This window comes from Salvia hispanica, chromosome 4 (genome assembly GCF_023119035.1).
Source record: "Salvia hispanica cultivar TCC Black 2014 chromosome 4, UniMelb_Shisp_WGS_1.0, whole genome shotgun sequence".
In the NCBI taxonomy this organism is placed as follows: Eukaryota; Viridiplantae; Streptophyta; class Magnoliopsida; order Lamiales; family Lamiaceae; genus Salvia; species Salvia hispanica.
Window position 1 is genome coordinate 46,182,696 of NC_062968.1, and position 20,071 is coordinate 46,202,766.

Sequence of the window (20,071 nt, forward strand, 5' to 3'; positions counted from 1 at the left end):
TGTATTAAAATAATGCATTGAACACGACAAGGAAATAGTATATTATCATATGAGCAATGTTATTTGTGCATTTATCCCCATACATGTATTACGTTAGAAATTGTATATAATATGGTTGCCGGAACAAAATATTTTATCATAAGATAAATGCAAATAAATTCAAACTTCATAATTTTTCAACTATATTTTAAAATTACTAGACAAACAAAAATTTGACTAAAATGGCCACGGTTCAATATTAAGAATACAAACCGATTCTAGAATATGAAAAGAAGCAGAAAGGACATCCCATGGTAAACAGAAGTTCATCAATTAAGGGAGAAGAGGTGATTAGAATTTCCAAGAATGGGGCAAAGGTGCACTTATAGCTCATCTGTACCTGAAACATTCTTACAACTTGTCGCGGTTTTAGCGACAAAAATCTAACATACATAAAAAAGGTCAGAATACAAATCTATACCAAAGTGTCGAAACAAGCAGAAACCACATACGATAAGAATACAATCACGAGATGTTTAGGAGCATATTGCAAGCTACGTAAGAGCAGCAGAAAAAGACTAGCATTCTGCCATTAAATTAAGAGAAAAGACTACACTACAATACCAAATCTAAATCTTACAAACATAAATATGTATTATTATTTTACCAAATAAAGAATATAACGTTAGATTAGCAGTTTGTTTTTAACCATAAACTAACAACAAAGATCATGGCGATAACTACAACGCAATGACTTACATACGACAAATATCGTAAGCTACATAATAAGAGTTTCACCTTGTAAAAAAAAAGCTTTGTTTATATTTAGGTTATAATTAAATACACTTTCAACTACTAATAAATTTAATACTCTCATAAAGAGAATCGTTTGACTCTTTAGGTCATAATTACACTTTCACCAAATAATAAAATCTGAAATAAATAAGATCCTTGTCTTTTCTGAAAGAGAATTGTTTGACATTTTATTATAAGAGGATGCTTTTTCCATCATAATTAAAGATATTAATTTTGGCAAATGCCATCTATAAATAGCCTCTCAACTCACACACATTTCACTCATCTCTCTCTGTCTCAACTGCTATCTTCATTCTTCTTTGCCTCTTCTCTCTCAAGTAGCTCACTTTCTTCAAGGAAATGGCATCAGGATCCAATTCCAGTGAAGATGTATGCACCTCACCTCATATCATTAACTGCAAAATCTCAAAACAAAAATGATACTATAAAATATTAAAGTACACGATTCTAACTTTTGCAATAAATAAAAAAGTTTTAAAAGGTAAAAGTAGCCCACACTGGCACAATTTTTGCACGGCCCAGTGTAGGTGATCCTAATCCAAATCCTTGTTTTCTCCATCTTCATGCTTATAGCATATTTATAAATTAAAAAATGACATATATACCTTATATTAAAAATGAAATAAATCACATCAGGACATATAGACAACTGGAAATAAATACTATTATGATAAAAAATACATAGATTGCATGTTCTTATGAGAAAAGCATCCTCTCATAAGCAAAGTCAAATGATTATTTTTATCGAGAAAGATAGAGATCTTATTTTTGATCTCAAATTTTGAAATTTAATGTTAAATTTATTATTTGGTGAAAGTGTGATTAATTATTACTTAAATTCAAACTACCTTGTTTTCTTAATGGTGAAACCTTATTAATTCTCCCAACCATAGAATAATTTAGCAGATTGTAATAACAGAAGCATCATATAAGTAAATAAATAAAAGCACTAAGCATTTGAAAAATACATAATTACAGAGAAGTCATTATTACATATTCACTATAATTTGAGAAATCAGAATACAACATATTATTTAAAATCAGGTGATATGGTCAACATTCCGATTCACACCCTGAAAAATAATTTTGAAATAAATGTTAGAATATATGTATCAAAACAAGATTTTTTTTAAAAAATAAGAACAATTGAAAACAACTCACTAATTTGCGTAATCAATTAAGTGAATTAATTCGACAATTAAGAATTCAACGTCGCTTCCACTTCTCCCACCTTCCTACTTCTCCCTCCACTCCGTGACTTTCTGATTTCTCCCTCCCATTTTCTCCTCGATTCCCCACACGTACCTGACAACCGCCGACCGTGCTACCTCCGGCGCTCCAAATTGCCGCTCCGACCTGCTGGACTCTCTCTCGTTGTTTCCTCTCCTCGATCACATCCAACACCGCACCTTGCCGCCTCGGTATCCCCATCACCGCCGCACGTTTAGAGGTTGGCAAGCCTTCCATTTTGTTCTTCACTGCTCTATTTTTCCAAATATTAATGCTTTATCTATTTTATACTACTATCCTAATTTTACATTAATGGAGTACGCACAGAATTTGTGGAGGAATGGAGTGAAATTATGTATATATATTGAAAGATGTTAGTTTGAAAGAAGTCAAGAATGGTGTGCATGTGTCTGTTTCTCAAATTTAATACCCTGCAGCCTGCACTACTATGTTCTCTCATAATTTTCTTGATAATATGGAGTAATTAGCTTCCAAACCTCCCAATTTGTTGACAATTTATTTTGAAAAGGAGAAGTAAAACCGTAATGAAATTAAATGATAGAGAATATAGTAAAATTGTAGTAAGTACCACTCATATGGGCAGCCGTCTGAAATGTTCATAAAACAGTTGTGAAGTGCAATAAATTTATGCTTATTTATATGTCTTGCAGAAAATGAGTGAGGGTGATTTGCGTTCGATCAATCAGCAAAGTGGTGGCAATAGCGCTTCAAAATACCGAATGAAAAAAGATCCAGCATTAATCTTGATGGAGATTAATGATGACGAAATTGATTTGTCAAGATTTGATGATGGAAATACTAGTAGCCTCAACGATGTTTTTTGTGACATTAGTTGCCTTAATCTTGATGCTGGAAATGAAAGTGATTGAGATGATCACAAAGTAGTATTTTGTTCTGAGTTAGTAGTTTGGTATTTTGATAAACTCATGTATTTTGTTAAAGACTTCGTGTACTTTGCAAGACTTGTTTAATTATTGGTCTCATGTATTTTTGTTTTTGAACTCACAAGTATTAGTGCAAGTTGACAAAGTGACAAGCATGGCATGGCAGTGTGGAAAAATCTTGTTTGCAGTCATGGTCGAAATATTTCATTTTTGATATTTTTATAAGGCCATTTTTTTATTTTTATTCACATATGTTATTATATGTATTTAATAATATATAATATATGTGTTTTTATATATTCCGGTTCAACCGATGGTTCGACCAATGAACTGGTTGAACCAGTGAACCAGTAGCGATGCCGGTTCGCCGGCCGGTCTGATTTTTAAAACATTGGTTATTATGTTTAGTTTCATAAAATTGGAATGTAGGAACTATGATATGGGATCCCATTTATAAGCAAAGTCAAATGATTTTCTTTGTATAGAAAGGTAGAGATCTTATTTTTTATCCCAAATTTTGAATTTTAATGAATGGTGAGAGTGAAATTAATTATGACATGGGTTATACTAAGCTTGTTTTTTAAGCTGAAACTCTTTTATGCAGTTTACAACATTCCTTGCCGTATGTCGGTTGTTGAACAATAATTGTAACACCCCACCTTTTCTAACCTTAATTTTCGAGTCATAAAATTTTTGCATTAAATGCTTTTAATGCTTTGATGTATGAGGAATAATTGATGGGTGAATTAATTGCATGATTCTTTGTGACCTAATTGCGATTTGGAGTTGAGATTGAATTGAGTAGTCAATACTGTGGAAAATGTGACGTGGCCGTGGAATGGTCAAGGTCGTTGAAAATGTGACGTGGAGGTGGAATAGTAAAAAAGGGTTGAATTTATGATGTGACCGTGTGAATATTGTGGCGGGGTGAAATAATATTGTGGTGAAGTATTTCCTAAGGGATGAGTGAGATTAAATAGGAGCATCATTATTTAATTGGAATTTTCGACCACCTCTATTTATTGGAAAGGAATTTTATTTTTCGTAGATTTAATTATTCGCTTGGGATATTTATCCAAATTAAATCCAAAGTCCGATTATTCCTTATTTCCTCCATGAAATTTTCGACCCCTATGCCTACACATGGAGATTTTCGAAAATATCCTATTTATGGGAGAAGGAATTATTTTATTATATTATTTGATCTCTTATTTATTCCCTTCTAAAGAAATCTTGCCATATCCTATTTTAATTAATATTTGAAATTGATTCCTTATGGAGGAATCAATATTAACGCCACTTTCCTATTTATTTGGGAGGATTCATTATTTATATTCTGCTCCGTAATATTTTATTCTACTTCGTGAAATACCAAAATAAAATCATAGGCTAATTAAATAGCCTAGAATTCGAATACTCCTTATTTTTCTCTCAAAATTTACGCCAACTTCCACCATCAAATCTTCTCAAATTTAATTAATGATATTATATTTTTGAACTCTATAAATAAGAAAGAAAAACCCTAACCTTAGCCACACTACACGCCTCCCTCTCTCCCTCTTTCACGTTATTTTCTTCCTCCACTCTTCTTCAACTTGTTTTCTATTTTATTCAAGATTTCTTCATCTTTTGAGAAGAGTTCAAGTTGAAGCCTCAAGAATTATTGAAGAATCAAGATTCTACATTATTTCTACCGATCGTTTTTATCAAGAAGATGTATTTTGATTTATCACTTCTCATCTAACCGATTAATCTTGAACCCTCATGCATATAGATCGAGTGAAAAGGGGAAACCAATTGATGAATGGGATGCATATGTATGTGTGTGCATGCCTCGGTGTGCGCGCGTGTGTGTTCGTGTGTGTGCGTGTGATGTGTGTTGTGAAACACTTATGCGTGACATGTTTTGTGATAGATCTGGAGTTGTAGTGCGAATAAAAGTGATAATATAATCATGTCTTGATTTTGAATGGTGATATTAAAACGAATTGATGGAAAAAGGGAAACGTTAGGAGCATGCATGATTTTTGAATCAATGATTGAGACTTATTTGTGATACGCATAAATTAAAGGTGATAACTCGCTCTCTCGGCGTGATAGCAAGAGGAAGAGCGTACTTGTAATCTAAGGAGTCGAGGTGGGCTTTATTTACTAAACTCTTTTACTGCCGAAATAATGATTATGGTGTTATAAGAGTGGATTAAAATACTATGCCATGCCTGTGATTGTTTTGATTATGTTGTGTGCCTGATGCCTAGTTTGTGAGTCCGCTCCATTAGGCAATAGGGCTATATAAACGAATTCGGGTCTGAGTAGGGCCGCAAACCCTATCAGGCTAGTGTACACAGTTGTGATCGGGAGCCGTCTGAAGATCGCTGTTTAGACTGTGTGCACAGAAAAGAATAACAAGTTTCCTAGGTCCAGCAAATCCACTAGATCACAAGGTCTAGGAGCTCACTGGTCGTTGGAAAATCTCGGTCGTCGGACACACAGAATACTTCCTCAAAAAAACCCTCAACCACTTATGCTAAAAATTAGCACAGGGAAGTAGGGATCGATCCCACAGAGACGGATGCGTAATTTAAATATGCTCAAGGATTTGGAAATTATTCTTGGTTTGGCTGCTGCCACGCATTTTTTTTGGTTGAGGAAATTAGACTAAACTTGGAATTGAAATCTGCTACGCTAACAACTAGATCTAGGCAGAACAGAAATCATGCATGTAAACTGAAATCGAGACAATCACTAGATCTAAGAAACTATTCTAAATTACTTAGACCTGGGAAATAAACTGACGGTGGGGGCCATGGCTGAAAAAGCAGAGTACGGACGAAAAGCTGGGAAAACAACTAACTAAAGTACTAACTAACAGCGACATCATCTTCTTCAAATCAAATTGCATCAAAACTCAGCAGAAACAGGCGGAAGCGTAATCGGAAAACGAGCAGACTGGAATTAAACAATTTAGCGAAGAACAATTAGGGACTAAACAGATCTACGGCTACTAGACGAAGTAAAACAGAAAGGAAATAGAAAACTCAAAAATCCATGCACAAGTTGAATCCCCTGTTCAAATCCAACCTCGAATGCTAAATCCACTCCAGATCCAAGCATCCGACACAAACTCCGGCCAAAATAAATCCATATCTTCATATTCAACAAACAACCTCCGATCAACAACAACAACACAGATCTACAACCAAATTCACAAGATTAAGCACAAAATTAACCAAAACAGAGATTAACATGCAGCTGTCGAAATTAAAACTTCAAACAAAACAGAATCAACGTAGATCAACACGAGATAAACACCATCACGACAGAAACTAAACGAATGCATAGATAATCAGCAACATCAACAACCCAATCGACTTCTAAAACGCGAAGTTCGAACGAGATAAAGTGCAAAAACAGAATGAAAGTAGATTGTTTCTTCGCCCTCACGCGGACGGTGTTACGACTGACTTTCTCGGAAGATGAGACCCTTCAAACCCTAGACTACCCCAGAACTCCCATTTCCCAAGTGTGTGTATTGTGTGTGAGCTAAGAGCGAGAATGTCTCTGGCGTGTGCTGCATGCTCCTTATTTATAGGCGTTGAAGTGGGGACCAGCGAGGTATAGATAGTCTTTGTTGCCCTCAGCTATTGACTCCCTTCTTCTAGCCATTCCTTTCCCTTCACCTCTGCTCATTTTCCTTCATTTCCTTCGCTAGTCCGTTTCCTCTGGCTTCTCCTGGATCTAGCGATTCTGTCACACACCTGGCTTAAAAACCGTGTTAGACCCAGTAAAATATAGCGTTTTTCACCACTTAACCGATGCATGAAATTAGCCTTATCACCGTCCTTGCTAGTCGGCCGGTCTCGTGGGCGAATAGTGTGGCCACACTTTCGTCGCACTATGGAAATGTTGATTGTTGAGAAAATGGGAGGAATTGTTTGACTGGCCAGTCTATGAAATTATTTTGTGATACTCGATGATATTCTTTTATAACTGCAAACTCGATGTTCACTAGGGTAAGGATGGCATATCTACTAAAATGTTTTGACATGAGTTCACTGAGTATTTTTAAATACTCAGCCCTGCATGTGTTTCCCTATGTGCAGGTTGAGCGGCGACAAGCGGTTGGCGGTGTTGAGCAAGTTAATTGAATAACATGATCATTTGAAACTCCGTGTGTAGTTGTGTCTTCATACATGGCTTCACATTTCTCTTGGATACTTCCGCTGAAACCTGAAACTTATTATCGTTTGTTTGAGTTTGAACTTATTCCTTATGGTTTAGAATATTGAGACATACTGCGTTTTTGTGGATTATATTAAACCCTCGTCATTTGACCCAAATTATGATATCTGTTCATGATTGACTTTCTTACTTAAGCCGTCGTCTTATTGCTTAAATAGTTCATTAATTACTTTGGTCAAACCCCTTTAAATGAAACCCTAGCCTATGTTCTTGTTGCTTTTAAGTCTGCCTAGGTAGCGATCGCCGTATTTATTATACCCTAGAAGGGCGGGTCGTTACAGTAATTATCACGAGGATCTTTGTTGTTAGTTTACCAATAAAACTAAACTGCTAATCTTATGTTATATTCGTCATTTGGTGAAATAATAATACTAATTTAAATTAAGCTAAGCTTGTCTTTTATGGTAAAACTCTTATTTATGTTATTACAATTATATTTTCCGTCTATAGGTCATTGCACTATAATAACTATCACATGATCTTTGTCGTTGGTGGACATTTGTCGAATATTCAATAAACACGAGTACTTTTGAAATTAAATGCGCAATTTATTATTTGGTGATAGAATAATTCTGTAACTTGCAACGATTTTGTCATTTGTTGGCCGTTGAACAACATTGTCTGTGATAATGATCTTTGTCGTTAGTGATAATTGTATTTATTATTCATTGTTAGTGTAACTTTGATATAAAATTAAAATACTTTATGGTAGTATTTTCGATCATCTATGGCACGCTAAGTGGCCATTACGTAGCAGCCAAGCTCTTAGGAAAAGCCAAAATAAAAGATAAAGATTTCATCAATGAAATCGGAACAATTGGGAGGATCCATCAAGTCAACGTTTTCCAACTTGTTGGATATTGTGCAGAGAGATCCAAGGCGTCCTCATTCTCGATTTCATGCCAACTGGTTCTTGATAAGTTGTATTCTAAGCCTTGGTTACTGGTCAGTATGTCGTGAAATGCATATATTATATGCAAAACAGTTGCTTAAGTGTGCAGGAATTAAAGGATCCAAGTCAGTAGGAGACGATTCAGGTGACGCAAGTGAAAAGGGCGCCAGAAGGGTGCGATACTGACCAGGATGCATGCCAGAGAAAAGGCTCGAGATGGAGAAGGAGGATAGGTGGGATGATCATTGACAAGGGCAAAAAGGTCAAAACGCGGGAGAAGTCTACCCTAAAAGCAAGGGCAAGCCTCCCTATAAAAGAAGCCACCTGGAGAGAGAAAAAAGGGGACAATCACACTTAGAGTTGGTTCCTTAGAGTTCGGTTAGAAGTTCTCGGTTCTCAACACACTTAGTAGAATTCTCTCTAGAAGATCAGTCCTTCAGCATTATCTTACCTCTCGTTCCTCGCCACAGCCATGGTCACTTGACGTCCAAGAGTTTGCCGGAGAAGTCATCAGTCCGCCGATCTAGCCAGTTATCGTAGCAGTGTAGTAGTATCATCGCCCGGAGTGGCACAAACAATCTTAATCGCTTACTTAGTTTAAAGTTTACTTGTTTTCGTCGTTAGTTATTTGCAAACACTCATCGCTGTTGCTCTTTTGAAGTACTTTGTTATTTTCCAACATTTACATTATGAAGTTTCTATTTCGCATGTCACTTTAGTTCGAGTTTGCTTCATTCTGCCTAGGAAAGTTAGATTTAGTTATTGCTTTCAATTTCTAAGTGTTTTCTTATCGGGAGTTGTTGATTCAAAGTGGTAGCTATGTTTAGTCAAGTTTTCGTGCATGAGTTTCCTTTCTGCGCCGTGATTACCACCTTGCATGTCAGTCAGTAGAAGTAAAGTTGCAGTTTCACCGTTTAATTTAAGTTTGAGCATTTAAATCGATGGATCTTGAGTTTGAATTTGTGAGTCTGAAGTTCAGTCATGGTGTTAGTGTTTATCTGAATTCCTGTTAATACTTGGTGAAGAAGAAAACGTCAAAATCAACTTTAGTTTGAACCACTTTACTTTTAAGTTACTTTTGCTTTTGTTCCCTACTTTTCAGATGTACTGCCCAGACCTGTCAGAGAACCACCCAGCCACCAAATATGCCTTGTAGTCTAAATTTCCCCTTTTAGTAACTGTCTACTTTTCATATGCCTCTGAGACACATTGTCCCCTATTTTCACGAACACTCCCACATGTCTGTTATTTTCACGCCTACTAGTCAGTAGAGTGCCACCTTTATTTCCTGTCTAGGTAAAATCTCAACCCAAGCGTGGTAGCTAACCAAAACACCCAGGAAAGTCACCGCAGTTATCAAAACGTGTCCATCCTCGTGGGAATCGATCCTTACCTCCATTATACTAATCAGTAGAAGTGGGTTGAGGAAACTTGTTTGAAGCCAGGTCCCGGTTATCGTACCAACGACTCAGCTGGGTCGGGAATCTCTTCCTGATCAGTTGGATACACTCCAAATTACATACGAAAACCACCACAGCACTCTGAGAGAGTGAAGGGAGACCTCCGGGCTTGTCAGTTCTCTTGACAAGTACATATTCAACCAAAGAAAGCATCTTCATTGGATTGGGATATGAGATTCAAGATTGTGGTTGGAGTGGCTCGAGGGATTCATTATTTGCATTGTGGTTGTGATATCAAGATCTTGCATTTTGATACCAAGCCTCACAATATACTTCTTGATGACAAGTTTGTTCCCAAGGTTTCCGATTTTGGGTTAGCAAAGTTATGCTCGGTAGAAAAGGACACAGTGACGATGACTGCTGCTAGAGGCACTATAGGCTATGTTGCTCGGGAACTCATCAACAGAAGCATTGGCCTAGTGTCTAACAAGGCCGATGTGTATAGTTTTGGGATGTTGTTGATGCAGATGGCGGGCGTAAATAGAGAGTTGAGGAGAAAAAAAGATGATTCAACAAAGTATTTCCCAGATTGGATATACGATTGCATTAACAAAGGCGAGGGGATTGTAACTGGAGAAGCAGAGAACAACAATACTGATGATGACAATGTGATTGGAAAGATTGTTCTTGAGAAGATGACAAAAGTTGATCTATGGTGCATACAAATGAATCCAGATAATCGTCCATCAATGAACACAGTGTTGGAGATGTTGGAAGGTCATGTAGAAGATTTGAAGATTCCGGAGCATCCATCTCTCACTTAGTCATTGAGATTAGTATAGCTTGAATTTGTATTATCCAATGTTGATGTTTTTGCTTGAAACGGATGGGCATCTTTAGCCATCCATCAATCTCTTGCTTGTATCAAATTTGTTGTGTACCAATTTCCCTTTCATTTTTAATGTGTGTTTGGTGTAATGGAATTGAGAACTTGGATTTAGAAATGGAGCCTCCATCACATCACCACGAGTTTGGTGCCAACTCGGAGTGGTGGCCAGACAATGAACCAACCGTGACCAACGAGGACGTTGGCCTTAAGGGTGGTTCATTGTTACGGACTCAATGTCCTACATCAGTTGTGAGAACAATTGGTGTGAGGTTTAAGGACTAAATGAACGCTCTCTCGTAGAATACTAATCTTTTGAATGAGTCATCCTGTTTGTTTAGTCTCCAACATGTTCCGCCACGTCAGAATCCCTAGTGGTGATCACAATTCGACTCCCATTACTATTGTTTGGGAAATACATCTTTATCTCATCCCAGGCTCCCGTACTCCATATATCATCCAACACAATCATGTATCTTCTTCCAAACATTCTCTTATGCAATATTTCTTTCAACTCATTTTCTCCGCATCCAATCAGTTCATTGCTGACCTTTTCATTCGGCTCACGAAGAAACTCAACATAATTTCCCTCACATTTGGAACTTGCGAAATTGCAGCCCAACCACGATAATCGAAGTGAGAAACAATATATGGATCTTCATAAAGTTTTCGAGCAAGGGTGGACTTACCGATTCCACCCATACCAACGAGGGGTATGATCTTCACCTTCCTCTCCATATTTGTGAGACGATCCTTCAACTCCAACAGATCTGCATCAACTCCCACCAAATCACTCTTAGATCTCGAGGAAGAAGCACTCTTTTCCTCCAATTCTTCCACGGGCTTCATAGATTCAAGTTGTTGAGTTGCTTGCTGCAAATCTGATGAAGTCGTCCTCTTCTCAACCATCAAAGCCAGTACAGAATCCAGCTCTTGAGTGACTTGTTGCAGATATGGTCTAACATCTCGATTTCCCGAACCCTAATTTTAGAGCCCTAGAATTTATTTTGACGATGTAGAGACGTGAAATATTTATGAATGCATTTATTGCATGAGATGGTATGGCCGAGTCGAGTCTAGGGTTTGCGTTGGAAGTTTGAAAAGTCAAACTTGTTTATTATATGATGTGGCATGTGATTTATTAATTTATGAGATGAATTATTTGTTTATGGGTGAGTGAGAATATTAGAGAAAATTTCCATAAATACTAGCCACCCAATTCTTATGATTTTCGACCCCCTTGGCTTTTGAAGAAGGAATTCTATTTTTTCCGGATTTAATTTAATTCATGGGAAATTTATCCAAATTAAATCCAAGACCCATTCATTCCTTATTTTTATGGAGGAAAAATCGAGCCCCCTTTATTTCTTGGTGATTTTCGAAAATCACCTATTGTGGGAATGAGAGAATTATTTTAGTTAACCCCTTATTTGATTTCCTTCCATACCTAGAATTAAAATATTCTACCAAATCTTTCCATACCTCAAGAGATCTTGCCTTATCTTATTTTAGCCAATATTAAAAATCCATGCCTTATTTAAAAAGGGCACTACATGCCTATTTCAATCCCAAGTTGGGAGAATTCTTATTTTTATTTTGCTCCGTGATATTTTATTCTACTCCGTAAAATATACCAAAACAAAACCTTGGCTAATTAAAGAGCCTAATTTTCGAAACCTACATGCCTTGGGAACCCTAGATCTTATTTTTATTTCTTCTTCCTTACTCCACAATATTTTATTGTGTAGAATCAAAACTTACCAAATATTCTATTTATTTACCTAGAGATTTTATTGAGTTCTATAAATAAGAGAAACCCCTAACCCTAAGCCCCATAATTTTCGCCCCCTACCCCATTATTTTCGCCCCTCCCTCTTCTCCTCACTCTCTCAATTTTCTTCTACTTTACTCCATTAATCCTCCATCCTTTGAGAAGAAATAGAGTTTGAGCCTCAAGATTTTTGAAGAACCAAGTCTTTACTCCGTTTCTACCGTTCGTTTTTCTTGAAAAGGTATTCTTATATTGATTTTCTTCTTTCTACTCGATTCCTCTTCTTTCTAACCGATTAATCGGTATTCTTGAACCCTCATGCATCTTGTTTGAGTGAAAGTGGGATAAAAGGGATATGTAAATATGTATGCATGTAGTATGTGTGTGTGGCGTGTGCGTGGTGTGTGTGTGCGTGCGTGTCGTGTGTGTGTGTGTTGTGTTGTGTGGTGTGTGCTTGATGGCTAAACACCCTTGTGCGATATATGTTGATGTTAGACTTAGAGTCCAGATACGAATGAAAGTCATATGATGAACAGAATCTTTGTTTGGTAATTATAAGATAAATCGATGGGAAAAGGGAAAGTGTAGAGACATGCATGAGTTGGGAGTTTGTGTTGAATTTGATTTGTGATATGTGCCTATGTGATTAAAAGGGTGAAACCTCAGTTGCGAAGCCGAATAATAAAGGAAAGAACATACTTGAAACCTAAGTAGTCGAGGTGGGCTTTACTCTTAAACTCTTTTATGTGCAAATATATGAATGTGGAGAAATAAGGGTGGTTTAACTGTTATGCCATGCCTATGTCTGTTTTGTTGTGATATTGTGCGCCTGATGCCCAGCTTGAGAGTTCGCTCCATTGGGCTATAGGGCTATGGATATGTTTAATGAATTCGGGTCTGAGTATGGGCCGCAAACCCTACCAGGCTGTGTACACGAGGGGATCGAGAGCCGTCCTTGCTAGTCGGCCGGTCTCGTGGGCGAAAAGTGTGGCCACACTTTCATCGCACCATGGAATGATTGTGATTATTGAATTGTTGAGGAAAAATGGGGAGTTATTTTGACTGGCCAGTCTATGGAAAATATTTTTTGTGATACTCGTGATATTCTCTTATAACTGCTTAAAACTCGAGTTCACTTGGTAAGGGTGGCATAACTTATAAAATGTTTTGGCAACGAGCTCACTGAGTATTTCAAAATACTCAGCCATTTGCATGTGTTTTCCTTATGTGCAGGTTGAACGATGACGAGCGGTGGCGGGTGTTGAGCATGATAATTAATTAAGATGGTTGTTTTGAACTTCAAGCGTAGTTGTGTCTTCATACATAACTATTCTTTCTCTTGGTCGCTTTCCGCTAAGTTTTTGATACACTTATGTTTATTTGGAATATTTTGCACTCTCCTTTCGGTTTAGAGGCCTTAGACTATCTTGTGGTTTTTGTCTTGGAAACTATGTCATACTCTTGAGATTCTTGAACGTCATTTATTCTATCTTCCTTTTTCTTATTCAAGTTTCTAGGTGAAGTTGTTGTTTTAAATAATCTGATAGTTCTATCTAATCTTTTGGTCAACACTCTTTAATTGAAACCCTAGCCTTCGTTCATTTCTTCAAGTCCGTTTGGTAGCAGTCGCCGCATTTATTGTACCCTAGGAAGGCGGGCTGTTACATATGGTGTGGAAAAGGTCAAGCTCTTGCTTTCTGGGTTGGAGAGCATTTGATGAACCATCTGTGATTCAATAATATCCTCTGCTTTATATGATGTTTCTCTGATTTGGCTCTCAAAAATTTGGGAGAGTGAAGACTTTTCAAGAATTTGCATCAGAGATTCAGCTTTTTCAAGCAGGGATTCGAGCTGTGGTTTGTTGTGATCAAAAGTCCAGTGGGTTTGCTCTGGATGAAGGGTTTGCTGTAGGATGGTGATCAGAGATTGAAGATTGTATGCCATTTTTTTCTTCCAGATTTCTTGTAGCAAAAAAGACAGTTATCTTTTCAGAAATGAGAGAAAAAATAGTTATCTCTTGAGTAGTGAGAGTAGAACACAATTAATCTATCACTAATTCACTACATAACTTGTAATCCACTAAAAATGGTCTAAAATATCTTTACTCTATTATTGCATGGCGTTAAGAGTGATATTACTTGTGTATGAAAATGGTCCATTGCCTGAAATTCAGTTTTGTCTTGTTTCAAACCAAATTCAGTCCACTAAAAATAGTCTCATTGATGGATGACACATGTTTTAATTCAAGGCAAATTCGGTCTACCAAACAGACCCTAAAAGGAAAGGTAAGAAGCAGAAAGCAAGGATGGGTTCGCGAAGCTAAAATTAAACCCTTTTTTGTCATCGAAAAATCACAAACACAAAATACCTAAAAAAAGCAACTTCCTAGTACTAAATTTGCATCTATGTTTTGCAAAAGGGAAAAAAGTACTTAGTAATACAAATCAATCCCAAAGTATAAAAACAAGCAGAAACCATATCCTATAAGAATAGAATCACGAGATGTTTATGAGCATATTGCAAGCGACATAAGAGCAGCAGCAGCTGAAAAAGACGAACAATTTGCAATCAAATTAAGAGAGAAGACTACACTACAAAAGTACAATACCCAATCTAAATCTTACAAACATGAAAATGCATACCTTCTATTGCAGTGCATACGTTCAGCTCGAGCTGTGAGCGATTCTTGCGCATTGCTGAAATATCCGAGTCGCAGAAAATGATATACCATATACAGAAGACATACAGTTTAATAATCAGAAGTGCAAAAGGAATATTAAGGACAAGATTGTGTGTATGAACAGATGGAACATTCTTTTGATTGCTTCGAGTTTAGCATTTTTACCTTTTGGCTTCTAATCATAAATAAAAAATTTGAGGTCATAGTTGTCGTACTCCTCTTGCTGCACCTTCTGAATTTGTAGTGCTGAGGCCACAACAGAAGCGCCACATTCATCTATGCAAATTTCTTGGAGAGTTGGGATATCTCCAATGTCATTGGGGATTTCCTCTAGCTCTTTGCATCTGATTACATGCAGCTCCCGGAGTTTAGGGAAGTTGGTCTCGTAAGCTCTCCAACGCACTATATTTAAGGACTCGAGTTGCAGAAACAGAAATGAGGGGAATTCATCTCCTTCTGCCGCCTCCCACTCTTTTTCCTTTGCCTCTCCGTCTCTTTCAAACACACAATCCCCTATAGTGAGCACTTCCAGATTCGGTAGTCCACATAGAGTTGTCAAGAAACATACAGTCAAATATTGTTAACTTTATAGTACTACATGGAAATCTGAATTTGTTCAAAAAACGGCTACCATCTATGTTCAACTCAATTGACATCTTAAATTTTCGAGGTTGTGAAGATGGCTAAGATCAACTTCAGTGTCGGGTGTGTCGATGTAATAGATTCCTACCTTTATGACATTTGGGATGATCTCAAAGAAACCATTCCTAATCAGTGAAGGAGTTATCCAAACATTGTAAATTGACTGTAGCCTCTTATGAACAAATCTTATCTCGTATCCTTCCTCAATTACAATTACTGTGAGCAACCTGAGATGTCTTAACTCAGACATCTCCCATATTTCAGATGGCAATTTAAGCTTCGTCGTTTGTCCACAAATCAAGGTTTGCAGATTCCACAATTTTGATATTCCAATAGATACACCCGAAGTGCAGGAGAAGGCTAAGTAATGTAGGTTCACAAGTTGTAATATTTCATCTGGGAACTCCTCGACTACCATTTCCATTACATCTAACACCCTAGCCGATCTTAATAAGGAAAAGATATGAGGTATAATCTCCTCACCAGTGCATATAAAAGATCAAGCAAGTGACATCAATTGGGGTGAAGCACGCACATCTTCCGAGTTGCAGAAGACATACTGTTTAATAACCATAAGTTGGGATCAATAAATAATACTCCACTACCAATGGTGGAGCATGCTTTTGATTACTTTGAGGTCGTAGTTGTCGTACTCCTCTTGCTGCACCCTTCTGAATCTTGAATCTGAATCTGTTGAGCTGAGGTCGCTACAGAATCGCCATATTCACTTACGTAAATTTGTTGGAGCGTTGTGATATTTCCAATATCACTGGGAATTCCCTCTAGCTCATTGCATCCAATTACATACAGCTCCCGGAGAATAGGGAAGTTGGTTTTCATCATTGTAAGTTATAGACTTATTCTATTACTACCTCCGACCCCCAAATTTTGACACGGTTTGACCTGACATGAGTTTTAAGAAATGTAATGGAAACTGTCTTGAAAAAGTTGGTGGGATGTGGGTCATACTTTTAAAGTATTAGTTTTATAATAAAATGTGAGTATGAATGAGTTAGTGGAATATGAGGTCCACTACCAAAAATGGTAAAAGTGAAGTGTGTCAAACTTTTAGGGACAGACTGAAATGGTAAACTGTGTCAAAATTTGGGGGACAGAGGTAGTACTAAATAATAAATTTCACATTAAATTTCAAAAGGTACCCGTGTTTATTGAATATTCGACAAATGTCAACTAACGACAAAGATCATAGTGATAATTACTGTGCAACGATCGACATATGGTCAATATAGTCGTAAATTATGAAAATAAGAGTTTTGCCACGAAAAAGCGTGGTTTAATTTAAATACGTATTATTATTTTACCAAATAAAGAATATAATGTTAGATTAATAGTTGTTTTAACCATAAACTAACAACAAAGATCGTGGCGATAACTACAACGCAACGACTTACATACGACAAATATCGTAAGCTACATAATAAGAGTTTCACCATGTAAAAAAAAGCTTTGTTTATATTTAGGTCATAATTAAATACACTTTCACCACTTTCGTAAAGAGAATCGTTTGACTCTTTAGGTCATAATTACTTTAAGGTTGTGTTTGGTATATGGAATTGGATGTGTGGAATTGGAATTGGAGCCTTCAATTCCAAATCTAGTGTTTGGTATCATAAAAGTATTTGGATTTGGAATTGAATTACAATTCCAAATCCTCCAATTCTACAATTTGAATTCCATATCAAAAGTAGTGGAATTCCAACTATTTATTAAATTACACACACAATGTATAATTCTCACACATTGCACACACACATTGCTCACTGATAAGGCTAATTTCATGCATCGGTAATGTGCGAAAAATGTTATAATTTGCTGGGTCTAACACGTTTCCTAAGCCAGGTGTGTGAAGATAATCGCTAGATCGAGGAAGTACAGAAGGAGATGGTCTAGCGAAGGAAAGGAACGAAGTGAGCAGGATTTAAAAGAAGAGATGGCGTGACGGAGGAGTCAAAAGCTGAGGGCAACAAAGTCTTATCTATACCTCGCTGGCCCCCACTCCAACGCCTATATATAGAAGCCTATATATAGAAGAGCATGCAACGCAATGGATATACACTTTTTCCACTCTTCTTAGCTCACACACATTACACACACTTGGGAATGAGAAATCTGGGGTAGTCGGGTTCGGAAGGTTACTTTCTTTAGAAATTTCGTGGTTGGCAACACTGTCCGAGTGTGGACGAAGATACAATTCCTTTTAATTTCAGTTGTTTTGCTCGTTTTTACCGTCGAACTTCACTTTTGGGAGTCGACCTGGCTGTTGATGATACTTATTGTCTTTCCGTTTGTTGATCTGCGTTTAGCAGTTAAATTTCAATTCGATTTGCATAGATCTCCCTGCTGTTAGTTTATTTCTACAAGTATTATGTCGATCTCTGTTTTATTTTGATGTTGAGGTGGTTAATATGGGAATTTGGCGATAGATCTGTGGTTTATTGACTGTTTGGAGTTTTTTTTGTTCAAATCTGAAGTGATGAAGAGTTTCTGTTGGTTGGAGTTCGTGTTGGACGCTTGGATCCGGAGTGGATTTAGCGTCTGAGGTTGGATTCGACGTGTGGAAGATAGTTGTTAGATGGATTCTGTTTTCTTCTTGTTTTTTTTTTCTGTTTTGCTTCGTCTAGTGTCTGCAGATCTGTTTAGTTCTTCGTGGTTTATGCATTAATTGGATTTAAAATTAGTTTGCTCTGTTTGCTTTCTTTCGTGTTGAATTTCTTATGAGTTTTTACGTAATTTGGTTGTAGAAGAAGATGTCGCTGTTAGTTAGTACGAGAGTTAGTTATTCTGCCAACCTTTCGTTCGTACTTTGCTTTTTCAGTCGTGGTCCCCACAGTAGGTTTATTTCCTAGGTCTAGTAGTGAAGTAGTTTTCTTAGATCAAGGGTTGAACAGTTAATTTCCTTTACTACGCTCTTTCATGATTTCGCCTAGGTCTAGCTGTTAGCTTAAGAGTTTTAAAGTTTCTCAAGTCAAGTTTAATTTGTTTTCCTCAACCCAAGAAAATGCGTGGCAGCAGCCAACCCCAAAAACACACCCAAATCCTTGAACATGAGTATTACACATCCTTCTCTGTGGGATCGATCCCTACTTCCCTATACTAGGTTTAGTAAAGTGGTTGGGGGTTTTTGAAAAGGTGCTCTGTGCGTCCGACGACCGGGATTCCTTGCGACCAACGAATTCCTAGATCGCGTGATCTAGTGGATTTGCTGGATATAGGGAACCTGTTATTTTCTTTTTGAACACACGCAGCACAGAATAACCTTTCACTCACAAACCACACATTTACACACACACTACACACATCCTCACACACACACACACTGCACACACACACACATTCACGCACACACAGACCACGACACACACACAACGCACACACTGCACACACACACACACATTCACACACACACACAACAAACACACACACACATACACAGCACACACACACACCAAACACTCACATTCAATTTTTTTTAATTCAATTCAATATCAATTATTTCATTTTGCCAAACCAAGGATTTGGAATTGAATTCTAATTCAATTCCTTCCAATTCAATTCCATAGAATTCCAACTCCAATTCAATTCCAATTCCGTGTACCAAACGGACCCTAAACAAACTTTCACCAAATAATAAAATCTGAAATAAGTAAGATCCTTGTCTTTTCCGAAAGAGAATCGTTTGACATTTTATTATAAGAGGATGCTTTTTCCATCATAATTAAAGATTTTAATTTTGGCAAATGCCATCTATAAAAATAGCCTCTCAACTCACAGATTTCACTCATCTCTCTCTGTCTCAACAGCTATCTTCATTCTTCTTTGCCTCTTCTCTCTCAAGTAGCTCACTTTCTTCAAGGAAATGGCATCAGGATCCAATTCCAGTGAAGATGAATGCACCTCACATCATATCATTAACTGCAAAATCTCAAAACAAAAATGATACTATAAAATATTAAAGTACACTATTCTAACTTTTGCAATAAATAAAAAAGTTTTAAAAGGTAAAAGTAGCCCACACTGGCACCATTTTTGCACAATTTTTGCACAGCCCAGTGTAGGTGATCCTAATCCAAATCCTTGTCTTCTCCATCTTTATGCTTATAGCGTATTCATAAATTAAAAAATCACATATATACCTTATATTAAAAATGAAATAAATCACATTAGGACATATAGACAACTGGAAATAAATACTATTATGATGAAAAATACATAGATTGCATGTTCTTATGAGAAAAACATCCTCTCATAAGCAAAGTCAAATGATTATCTTTATCGAGAAAGATAGAGATCTACTATTATGATGAAAAATACATAGATTGCATGTTCTTATGAGAAAAACATCCTCTCATAAGCAAAGTCAAATGATTATCTTTATCGAGAAAGATAGAGATCTTATTTTTAATCTCAAAATTTGAAATTTAATGTTAAATTTATTATTTGGTGAAAGTATGATTAATTATGACTTAAATTCAAACTACCTTGTTTTCTTAATGGTGAAACCTTATTAATTCTCCCAACCATAGAATAATTTAGCAGATTGTAATAACAGAAGCATCAGATAAGTAAATAAATAAAAGCACTAAGCATTTGAAAAATACATAATTACG

The 20,071-nt window shown here is 36.7% G+C and overlaps 1 protein-coding gene across 1 annotated transcript; it reads left to right on the forward strand.

Moving 5' to 3' along the window:
- Positions 1–9,694: 9,694 nt before the first annotated feature.
- LOC125221208 (LEAF RUST 10 DISEASE-RESISTANCE LOCUS RECEPTOR-LIKE PROTEIN KINASE-like 2.1) lies at positions 9,695–10,288 on the forward strand. The gene has a single exon (XM_048123334.1). It carries the CDS (start codon positions 9,695–9,697, stop codon positions 10,286–10,288), a length of 594 nt encoding a protein of 197 aa, XP_047979291.1.
- Positions 10,289–20,071: the final 9,783 nt, after the last annotated feature.